Raw genomic sequence first — 12,164 nt, 5'->3', positions numbered from 1 at the left:
TCTCTTACAGCAATGGATGGTGTGCCTTTTATGATTTCAGAGAAGTTTTCCTGTGTTCCAGAAAGTGTAAGTCTATGCACGATCCCATTCTCTTCTGCCTCCCAAAGCCTGAAGTTCCTCCACCTTGATTTCCATGCACTTGGGAATGTCCTAGGCACCTTCACACTCCTGGCCCCAGGGGAATCATTTCTACTTTTGGGTCCTCTTTCCCCGTGGCAGTTGAACCCCAAGGTTGAGAAGGCAGGACTCCTGCTCATCTCCAGGCTTTTCAGCTGGTGCCTGCACCAGGAGAGCAGGCCAGGCCTGGGTAGAAGAGCAGGGCACTGACGTGCGGCTCACGTGTAGCCAAGCCTTTTCCTTTCAGTTGCAAGGTAAATTGAACTGAACTTCCAATAGTTGTGAAGGATCTGCTGGCCAAGTTCAGCTCAGTCATTTTTGCTTTTTTATTATTACTTAATGATGGCAATCTCTGCCACAGGGAGCCTGTCCTTTTTCCCATAATTGCTGCATTGTATGCTAACTGCATCCTCTGCTCTGACTGGGACCTCCGTGGTAGTGCAGGGCACCTCTGGCTCACATCAGGCCACACTGACCCCGCAATACATGAGCACGCGGAGAGTGACAGAGGGTGAAGTGAGATGGCCACGTCCAGAGAATTCAGACCATGAGAGGCTTCCACCATTCCCAAGGCCAGAACTGGGCTAAAGGCTCCACTTGGCCCGCCTGAAGATGCCTTTCAGATGGTGCCTGTCCCCCAGAATGACAGTGTCCCTACCCTAGCTGTGCAGGCCTGCTCCTGGCCGGGTCAGTAAACTTGTTCCTGGCTTTCATCCTTCCCACAGAGGACTGCTTTGAGTTGCCACCAAGCACTGAGGCCCCAGTTTGGGCACCAGTTAAAAACCCCTTCAGTGTTTTTCTTGGAACCAGCTTAAAACCACCCGGCTTGCAATTTGACCTGCTCTGTAGTTTCCATTTTCATGAAATATAATAGGCCTCCTCTGAACCCTTCTGGTAAGCAGCTTAATCTTAAAAAAATGCTCCTGACGTGACATGTGGAGCCTGAGTAACTTCCGCTGACTCCATTTGGCCGCATTGCCATGGAGACGCTGGCGCCTCTCCCACCGCTCCCTAGGAGAGGCGGCTCTGCCCTGCTCCCCAGCTCCAGTTGGGAAAGTTTAGTGGAGTAGTTAGAGCCTAATGATGCAACAGCTGGACCTCTACTGGATCCTCCTGCCATTCGGCTGGAGCTCAAAGAGAGCCAGATTGTTTTGTGGCTACTGGCAGAACAGCCCCAGGAGCTGAGGGGCTAATTTGGTGGCCCTGCCCCAAGTTTGCCCTCCCGAATGTGCTGCTGCCGACTCAGCAAGTGCTGAAGGCCATGGACTCCAAGCCCACTGTCAAACTCTTCCAAGCACTTCTCTGTTTAATTCCTGCACAGCCTGGCCAGGAGGGTCTGCTCATGCTGCTTTTTAGCATACCAGGAAGGGATGAGGTGATTTAACCTGACTGCATCATGAAGGGGCCAGCTTTGAACTGGGGTTCTTAGACATCAGAGATGGCCTCTTGCTAATAGCCAGGCAGGAAATCCCTGCAGCCCAGCTCAGGCACCAGCTCCAGACCTACCACCAAGCAGTGACAGGTCAGAACCATGAGGTCCTGGGTTCTACAGAACTCCCAGATTCCACCTGAGCATCCCAAGCTGCCTGTCTGTCTCAGAAATACAGAACAAATGTGCCAGAAGGGACTCAGACCAGGACACTCTGTGTTTCAGCCCAGGCTTTAGTGCCCATGTACTTGACTTTTCCTGCTGTCTGTTGGAAAGCCAGCACTTGCAAAGAAAGATTCCCATCTCCGTGAAATTGTTGAAATCCCCATTAAAACACGATATTCCATTTCATCACCATTGATCTTGCAAATTACAAGTGATTGACAGCCATTTCGATGGTATTTTAAAAACTGGACTTCCTCCTGCTCCTTCCCTGAGTACCACAGTTCTGGAACTCCTTACACCCAAAGCCATCCAAGAGACAAAGTGGTCATGTTGGCCTATGGTGACAGCCTTGGCTTCTCTGGCCCCACAGCTCTAACAACAAAGAGTCAATCTTATCCACGTTTTCCTTTGGCAGCGGAAGAAAGGCCACCCCAGTGACCTGTTCCAGGAGGGTCATAGCCATAGACACATGACTAAGCCATGGTCCACAACACAGGGGGCCCCGCCCACCATGCTCTTGTCACTAGCCCTTGCTAGTGACTAGAGAATCACACTGTCGGTTTCCTGTGGGAGGGGGAGGAGAAACACTGGTTCCCTACGGTGGTTTGAGACATCACAGTTGCCATGCAGAAGAGCTTTTGAAAAAGTGTGACTTGATCTGTATTTTCAGATGCAGCCCTTTGATCTCTTGGGAATCACCATCAAATCTCTAGCAGAAATTGAAAAAGAGGTAAGTAAGCTTCCCAGAGTGGTGGGGGTGGGTCTGGGCCATCACACTCTCCCTCCAGTTTCCCCTGTCTCCTGAAGTCTGTTCCAGGAACAGCAGATGCAGGGTGCCCTTCTGAGAGGGGAAAAAAAAAAACCCTTCACTTACTCATATTTATTCCTTAGAAAAAGTACCCCCACCTTGATGTGACCACCATCTTGTCTTCTCAGTCAGGAGGTTTGAAGTGATAAGACAGAGCAATCAGTTCTGTTTCACTTTTTAAAATGTCTCAGCTCAGCAAAGATGGAGGTTGGGATTGTCTTTGTCCTGCTTTATTGTTTGCCACCAGGAGGGTCTCAGGAATTTGACCAAACCACTGTCATTTAGAGGAGGAGTCTGGTAAGTTAGATCCCATTTGGCAGCCTGGTTTTAGAGTGTTTGGACATTTACTTAATAAAAAAAGAAAGAAAGAAAAGAATGGAGGGAGGGAAGGAAGGAAGGAAGAAAGGAAGGAAAGAAGAGAGAGACAGGAAGGAAGGAAAGGGAGACACGAGGATCAGAGAAATCTGAGGAGCCAGTGTGAGACAGGGGCATCGCAGGGGAGGTTGGGTTGGCCAGGACTCTCCTAGTTTCATGGGACAATGTTAGTGTGTGTTGTCTTCTATGTATAGAAGGTTGTTAAGCAGTCACGTGCTGAAGCCAGCTCTCCTAGGAGAGGAACATTTGTCTCAAAGATGGAAATGGTAGAACCATTTCAATATTCTCAGCTCCTTGGGGTTTTCTCTTGTGTACCCAGCTAGCAGAAGCAGGTTGCATTATTGAAAGATGGCTGAAATCAAGGAAAATTGAATCAATGTAGTACAACAAATTTCTAAACCTGTCATAGCAAAAACAAGACAAAAAACTCCCCCTTTGTCTTTGATTTTCAGTAAATCATAAAAACCTGATTGTCAGGTTTTTTTTCTTCTAGTAACTTAGGGGGAAAATGGCTGACTACTATGTTAGAAATGTAGATGTACATAGATTTCATGTCTGCCCTTCTTAAATGCAAGGTAGCTGTGGATGGTTCTGGGGGTCACCTGCTTGAGGATGCAGCCTTTGAGAGTGGTCCTGTAGGATGGGGCCCTGTGGATGTTGGGGGAAGCCTGCAACTGCAGATGTGAAAGCTCATCAAAGACAGGCCATGTTCATACAGGCAGACATCTAGACCTACCTAGCTGGGGGCCTGTCACCTCCCTCTCTGTTGAAAGGGAGATAACAATGGGACCTATCTCAGAAAGGTGCTTGGTAAGTGCTGATGGCAACAGGTGCCTGTCATGGGGTTGGATGTGCTAGAGAGCAGGAGTGACCGCCCAACACCAAGCTACTTCCCCATCTGTCCTGTGACTGCACCTTACCTGTGGACCTCCACAGTAGCATCTTTTATTTAAGCACCTGCTACATGTTCAGCTCTGGGCTTTACTCACTGCTGACCAAGTGGCCTTATTAACTTCCCATAGAAGGGAGAGAAATTGAGGCCCCCAGAGGTAAAGCAACTTGCCCAAGACTCAGACCGAGAGCAGTCCTCTCATGAGCCTCCACGGGGGCTCTCTGGGCTAGTGAGGGCAGTGGACTTCCTAAGCCAGCTCTGAATGGGCCTTTGATTGTGGAATGGATCAAGTAGGTGAGGGCCCACTGTAGGGAGGGGTGTGTGGGAGAACAACAGAAACCTGGTTCTCTTCCTCCCCCCAAGGGCTGAAGTCTGAGCAAGTGTGGTATGTTTCATGAGAATGTGTTGTCTTGACATCAGATACTCTGAGTCAGGTGTGGCTGACCCTTGAAACCCAGAGCCAGGTGTGGGGGACAGCTCTGGAGGCAGCTCCTGGACCTGATCTCAGCTCTTCTGCTTCATCTTTCTAAGCCTTGTCTGTAAAATCAGGTACTAAGAAAAATACTTACTTTACAGTACTTATAGGGTCTCACCAACACTGTCATACATGGCTTAAAACAACTCATTTCTGAGGTCCCAGTCACGGTCACCATCATAGTCCCTGTGCACAGATCAGGGATGTGAGGAAGAGTCTGTCCACCCCACTCAGCAGGTCACACTACCATATTGCTGGTAGCCCAGGAGTGTCATGCCAGTTGACAAAGCCTGGTTTTATTTCTCATTTTTTAGTGACAGGTGAAACAGGATGGGCCTGTATTTGCTATTGAAGTAAAATTGAAGTTGCCAGAAAGAAAACGTGGCGGGGGGCCGGGTGGGGGTGAGGAAAAGTGAAAGCATTAAGTGGGTGTAAGCCCTAACAAGGGTCGCCGTGGAGCTTTTTGCTTAATCAAGGATGGCAAAGTCACTTGTGCCAACCTTTGTGGGCATCTGGGGTAATCAGGGCATGGATACCTGATCAGGGCATGGATCACCACCCTAGCATGGCTCCCACCTCTGCAGCAACTCACAGGAACTTTTTTCCCTAAGTCAGCCTCAAGTTGCCTCTTTCAGCCCCTGAACTCAGTGCTCCTCCTGGACATTGGAGACCCAGGCAGGGGGCTGGGCCAGTTGCTACACGCTCTGCCCTTGGGCCCATGTGTCAGGCCTGGAGCTGGCAAGGGTTCTTAGAACAGGCTGGGTGTCTCCTTAGAGTAGGTAGAGTGTCCCCTGGGACAGACAGGGTGTCCCCTATATAAGGACTTGTTTTTTCCTCTTTTTAGTTCCCAGCAAGTCTGTCTGCCCTTGGTGAAGGGCCCCGGGGTCTCAGATGAAAAACTTGCTTTGCTGTCTGTAATGGTATTTTATACCATTAAACCAAAACCGAAAAAAGTAGGCCAAGTAAAGACAGGAGAGTGCCTCTGGGTTCAGGGCACAGCACAGACCCATGACCCAAATGATTCCCAATCTACCCCCAGACACCTCCCAGGAGCCTGCAGAGTTTCCAAGAAAGCTGGGTCTGCAGGGTCTGCAGAGGTTGCCCTGGGCCAGGCACGTGCTTCCTCCTGGGGGTGGAAGTGCTGTCCACCCACCTCACAGGAGAAACTGCACTCAAGAAGTTTAGTGACTGCAGAGTCCCTGGCAGCAGTGGAGCCATCACCAGGCTACCACAGAGCCAACAGGAGGATTGGGTATGACCCCGAATATACCATTGTCCCCTCCACTCAAGGTAGCCCAACTAGAGGAAATAAATGTTGTCCCTGGAAGCAGCATGTCAGTCTGTCTGTCCAGCATTGGGGCTGGCTTGCTTTCCTTCCACCCTGTCTGGCCTGGGGGATGTTTTTGAATTTAAGCCCAAGCCCTGTCCCTACCACTTAAAGGAACCCCTAAACATGGCAGTCAGGGACAAAGCAGGAAAACCGCATACATGCCAGGACCCAAAAGGCACAGGCCAGTTGCCAGTCAAGGAGAGCTGTCCCCACCACAGCCAGAACCCACCAACTACCTGGCACTGAATGACAGGTGGAGAGCAACATGGCATCATCCCAGTTGTGGGTGAGCAGTGCACCTCCAGTCCCCAGAAGCCTGATGAGCTGGAGAGAGAGTACGATGCTCAGCCCTGGCAGCCGGGGACACCCAAGACAGGAAGAAGGGGACATGCGTCTGGCACATTAGCTTTCAAACACTGAGTGTCTGTGTGGAGGTGATGAGCTATCATGGACAGGACATGGGTCCCCAGTCTGCACGTCTGGGATTGGGTGCCAAATCTGCCCTTGGGTTTTCCCCCGAGCACATCCCTTGGCCTTCTTTCCTGACCTCAAGCTGGAGCACAGGCCATGGTGTCTGGTGTCGCTGTGGGGTACCTCACAGCTGCCAGAGGCCTGGTGAAGGGGATCCCCTTGCAGTTTAGTGTGGGAGACATTTACATTTCATGAAAGACACTCAAGGATTATCACGTTTAAAGTTAAAATCAATATACATGCCAAGGAGATTTTGCAAGAAACAAAATATTGGAAGATGAAAGCTCTCACGATTCAGACACACTCTGTGATGTGGGTGGTGAAAAATGAACAAAGCCCCGAGGAACTCAGACTCAAAAGCCATCACTGTTTGGGCTCTTGATAACATAGTGCAGCCATCTGCCTGTTGTCCCGCACAGCCACCACTCAGGGCAGGGCTCAGCCATCCTCCCAGGACCAGGACAGGAAGAAGTAAATATCTGGGGACTCCCTTCAGCCTCAGGTGGTGACCAAGCCAGCAGCAGCCACAAGAAGGCTTGCTGGCCTATCTCAACCTGTCCCCTGCCTTGTCCGCCTCACCCTGTGGGACCAGGCAACACCGGTTTTGCTCTGTGGGAAGGTAGCGAGGGTCCCTGTGGGGGTGATGTCCCCTGAGGAACCCTCATTGTTCCCCAGCAAAGGCTGCTCTGCCCCAGAGTAGGGAAGAGTGTAATCCTGCAGCCGAGCTATGATGAAGCGTCTTCCCTCGGAGTGAGAAGACGGGCATATAAATATTCTCATCTCCGCGGCTCTTTATTTCCCTTGTAAGCAGTTGCCCCATTTCTCCATCTGATGGATTCCCTGTCGCAGCCAGGGTGGGTGCTCCCCAGCTCTCAGGCCAAGTGCAGCCTCTAAAACAATCCCAGCGCCTGGCTCCCTCCATCCTCTCACCACCCACCCACACAGCTCAGGCCCCTGCCCTGGGCCTCTGTCCCAGCTGGCCAAACTCACAGCCCTCACCATCCCAGGAGGGGGCCACGAGGCAGGCTTTCTTGATGGCACAACACCACCTGCAAGCCCTTTAAATCAAGAGCAACCAACCCAGTGACGAAAGGGCTCAGGCAGCTGGGCAAACGGTGCCATCCACTCTGTGCAAGCCAGTTCCCCACTTCCCCAGCTCACCCCAGACCCTGGCGTGCAGGAGGGGCACACACGGCCGAGGGAAGCGCTCATTAGCCTACCTCGCTTCCTGGTAGAGCAGACAGCCTCCATTTTCATTGGACTTGAAAGCTGAAAGACGAGGGAGAGTCTAATTAGTACAGGGACGATCTAATATTAATCACTCCCTTAAAATTGACAAGGGAGGCAGTTCATTTAACCACTTAATTGCTACAGGTTTTTATGGGCTGCTATTTGCAGACATATTTAATGAAGAAGTTATAAATCTAAGAGAGCTTAAAATTTTAATTTTATACCTAAATATTTCCCTTGTTCTCATGTTTGTAGTCAATCCTCAAGGGTGTAGTCACGTGGAATGTTCCTTAAATGAACACGTTTGCTAACTGGCGTGATTTCAGTTTTTAAAACATTGGTTCCAGCAATTAGGCTTTTTTTTTTTTCAGTTCCCAAATGACTAGAGAAATTCGTCTTGATTATAATTGCTCTTAGCCACGCATATCTAATTTGTGTCTTTTTAAGTGTTAATTAGTAAACAGTTTGAGCTGACATCTTTATGTGTTTGTGTGTTGAAAAATGGGGCTTATTGCTTATTTAGCTGGGGGCCGATTCTGCCAACTTTTACATCACGACATTGAGGTGAAATTAATGAAATTATATTTGGTAGCGTGAGGTGAAAAGAATTTTCAAATTCAACTTTTGGTCACCCACTTTGCCTGGGCCTCTTCGATCTATGAGTTTAGGGTGGGTTTGGAATCTATGTCCTGCAGGAAGAAAGCGAGCAGATTTTCCTATCGGTAATGAAATGGCAGAAACCCAATTTTATAAGAGCAAAATGTTCAGATTCTAGCACAATTGTTCATTCTTTCTACTTTTGGAAAGCTTTCACTGTGCTTATTAATGTTAACGAATTTTGTAGAGATGCAGCACAGCCACAAAACTTGTGGTCCCTTTGCACCATCTAGTGGTCGGTACTTAAACTGCAACAGGAGAAAACGCCTTCTCTACTTAGGAGCAGCAAGATTCTCACCCCCAGCAGTCTTTCCATTGCTTTAGTTTTCAGCAAGGAAGCTGAATGGGGAGAGATATCTGCCATTTCATTTTCTAAACAAAAGTTCACCAAGTCAAAAGACACTAACCTCCTCTTTTATATGTGGTTCAAAGACCCAGAACTGCCATCCAGATTCGTACAGAGCTCACACTTGCTTGAGATCATTCCAGCCCCAAACAAAGAACCTTGACAATCTCCCCACAAAACATGCTACATTGGTGAGGAGATGGATATGTTAATTATCTTGATTGAAACTCTGTAATGTGAACATAGATCAAAACCTCACACTGTGACCGTGTTTAAAAAAATAATTGTTATTTGTCAATTACAAATAATTCTTAAACAATTTCAAAAAGAAACATAAAGAATTAGCTAAGTAGCCTTTGCAAAAGCACTAAATAAGTCCTCATCTTCTCCAGCCGTGCCGGAAGGAGCTGGACCCACCAGTCACACTATCTCTCTACTGACCAGTCTAGGAGGCCAGGTTTTGTGCCACAGACAGGATCAGTCCTCTTCCATAAAGGGCAGAGGGCCTTCAGGGCAGCTTATCATCTTAGGCAGCTACTCTGCCAATCAGAATCCATTTTTTATATGCAGTGTTGCCCCTGCAGATGACTGTCATGCATGTATAAACATGCAAACATTCTAGAACAGGTAGAATATCCGTGCCGTCCACCCCTGGTGCACACGCCACACATGCTGAGCAGATGTCAAGTGGGCTTCCCCTGTACCACGGTCCTGATCTCCTGCCCACCCACCCCCACACCTCCCATGTCATGATTGTACCAGAACTTATTTAACCAGCCCCCACTGATTGACTTTTGAATTTTGTCCAATTATTTGCTGTCACACTCCATCACATTCCTCCCTGCACATGTGGCTTTCCTTCTCTGGGTCTTCCTTTAGGAGAATAAGTGCTGCTTTTTTGCCTTCCAAAGTGGAGATGCCCACTTAAACCCCCACCAGAAGGCATGGAGGTACCTTCTGGTACCACACCTGACTTTAGCTAAGCATCATGGAATTTTGTAACATTTGGCGCTGTTTAATTAATAATCATTAGCTACTTCTGAAGTCGAACCTCTTCTTTTGTGTGTATGGGCTGCTTCATCTCTCTCTCCCGAAGGTGCTCTTGACTTTGCTGTTCTCAATTAGCCTACTGAGCTTTTTCTTGTTCATTTTTAAGTGTTCTTTATGTTTTAAAGATAACAACCTCAGTTGACGGGTGTGGTAGTGCACATCTGTAATCCTAGCTACTCAGGAGGCAGAGGTAGGAGGATTGAGATCAAAGGCCAGCCAAGGCAAAATCAGGAAACCCTATCTATAAGCAAAATGAAGCAAAAAGGGCTGGCAGAATGGCTCAAGTGGTAGAGCACCTCCCTTAGCAAGTGTGAGGCCCTGAGTTCAAATTCCAATACCGCCAAAAAAAGTAACCTTTTCTCAATGATATGTTCAAATACACACAAATGTGCCCACGCACGCACACACTTTTCCTCTTGTTAGTGATATAAGCTGCCATACAAAAGTGGCAGCTTTGTCTTTGAATTTTCTTTTTTGTTTTCATGTCACTCTTAGATTATAAAAACATTCACCCCTGTTTTTCTACTCTTACATCTTAACATATTAAAGTATTGCATACCTTTCAACTATTTAATCCATCAGAAATGTATTAGAGAGATCTAGAACTGGCTTCATTATGCCCTGGAGTGTCAGTCAGTTTTCTTCAGATTATAGATTTTTCTTCTGTGCCTTTTAAATAGTGCTTCTGCCATACATTCCACATGTAAGTGAATTGGAGGAGGCTTTTCTTGACTGAATTCTGTTCTCTTCTGTTGCTGCCACCCTGGTTTTTAATCTTTTTTGCTTCATAATAAGCTTTCATGCATGGTAGGGTTTGTTCCCTCTTTCCTGCACTCCTCCTCCCTGAATTTTCCTAATTATAGTGACATGGTCATTCTTAGAGCTGAACTTTCAGATCTTTCAAGGTGGAGGACGTTCTAACATTGTTTTCGAGACAGTGTCTCACTATATATCCAGGCTGGCCTCAACCATGAGGTCCTCCTGCCTCAGCTCCCAAGTGCTGGGATTGTAGGCGTGCACCTCCACTCCATCCTCTGTTTTTATCGGCACTGCATTAAGACATACATTAATCAGGTGATTGTTTTACATGAAGTATCTGTCCGAGGACAGATGTGCCTCTGTCTTCCAGGTCTTCCTGCATTGCCTGTCCCCAGGCCTCATTGTCTTTCCCATGTCTTTAATGGAAGCTTCTAATTTCAATATTAACCTGTAATGCTGCACTTTGGTCTGCTAGACATGGACGTGTCTGCTTTTTTACTTTTATTCTGTGAAAGACTTGGCTATCTATTTCTCTTTTCCTAACTGTTTTGTCAGGAATGGATGGTGGCTTTGGGTAAGTGGCTTTTAGTCATCTGTTTTCCTCTCTGGGCATGCTAATGTGGTAGACTGGAACAGAGTCCCTGATTCTGAGTCTAGGGTCCCCTCCCCTTTGGGTTTTATCGTCAGCAGAGTAGTCTAAACAACAGCCACCACACAGGCTTTCCAAGGGTGGCTCCGGTTGAGGCTGTGGAAAAGCACCTGCCGCAGCAGTGACACCAGCCAAGCAGAATCACCTGTCCCGGCTACAGCTGCGAACTCCACAGCTGCTTGTGCAAAGTCAAAGTCAAGGTGAATGCTTGGTGTTTGACAAGTCCCTCACAGAGGGTGTCCTACTCCTCTCCTGGCTTTAGGAACTTTTACCCCGCATATTTTGAATAAGTTAATATCCACAAAAAAAAATGAGCTGGTAGAAAAACTAGCAGAAAGACAAGACAAAGAGTGGCAGGGGCCTTCCTGGAGGTCTCAGCAGCTTCTTTTCCTCCCAGAAATCAGTGCTAGAAATCAGTATTATTTTAAATATTTCTACAAATGATCTAGAAGAGGGAAAATCCAGATTCCCACTTTGTAAGTGACATCTGGATGAATTCTAAAATGACTCAGTGGGGGATAGGGGAGGCTGTGTGTGGCACAGCTGTGGCATTTATTTAGCAGCAAAAGTGTCTAACTGTCCACAACCTGCCCCAGGCTCACACACATAGGTGCCTCTGCCTCCCAGGCCTATGGTGAGTGAGGGAGATGGGAGCGCATTTTTGTAATCCTCAGCTCCACCACACAGCAGCAAGTGTGCCCCCATTTTTCTGCTGTGCGAGACCTCCCCACCCATCTTGCATTCCTCTACTTCAATAGTACAAGGACCATATCACCTTCTTCAGAGTTTGTCCCCTCATCCCCCACTCACATGCAAGGCACAGCCACAGTGAAGACATGCCATGGACCCATGCCTGTCTGGGCAACGCATGGGCCCCAGTGGGACCCTCAGCAGCCTGGAAGGTGTGCACCTCTTGATTGGAAGCAGCCTGATGGATTGCTTCATAAGAATGAGGTCTGGAACCGCCATGTCTGGGCCCACGTGGGCATTTTCCTTAGTCTCCCAACTTCCCAGTGTTCAGAATTACTTTTAACACCACACCAGCCAGCACCATGAGGCACAGAAATGCAAATCATGCCAAGACTCTGCATGCCGGGCACGATGTGCACGGCATGGGCTGGACCCCATGCACCAGGGGTGGGGGCCATCACGGTCATGCTCAGAGGACCCAGGATTGAGCCACGGAGGACTAAATAGCAGAGTGACCTGCCAGAGAACCAAGCCGCGGACCCTGCTTCTTGGCATTAAACTGTGCCCAGAGCCAGTCTGCCCTCTCACTCACCCATCCCTCTGCGTGTCCAGCCATCCACCCTTCCATTCTCCCTCCCACCCACTCCCCATCATTCGTTCATACACCTGCTGTGGGCCGTGGCCCTGGAGCCACAGAAGTGACAGATTCCATGACCACCTG

General features: G+C 48.5%; 1 protein-coding gene across 2 annotated transcripts in view; it reads left to right on the top strand.

The window, feature by feature from the left end:
• Window positions 1-12,164, top strand: part of Mvb12b (multivesicular body subunit 12B) — a 176,847-nt gene that overhangs the window by 154,657 nt on the left and 10,026 nt on the right. For both annotated transcript variants that reach the window (XM_074053183.1, XM_074053181.1), the window contains exons 8-9: window positions 11-66; window positions 2,382-2,441. In XM_074053183.1, coding sequence (XP_073909284.1) covers window positions 11-66; window positions 2,382-2,441 — 116 coding nt within the window. The remainder of the gene's footprint in view (window positions 1-10; window positions 67-2,381; window positions 2,442-12,164) is intronic.

The sequence above is a fragment of the Castor canadensis genome, chromosome 13 (assembly GCF_047511655.1).
Source record: "Castor canadensis chromosome 13, mCasCan1.hap1v2, whole genome shotgun sequence".
Classification (NCBI taxonomy): domain Eukaryota; kingdom Metazoa; phylum Chordata; class Mammalia; order Rodentia; family Castoridae; genus Castor; species Castor canadensis.
The sequence above is the reverse complement of the archived record's forward strand: the minus strand, read 5'-3'. Positions and strand labels throughout refer to the sequence as shown.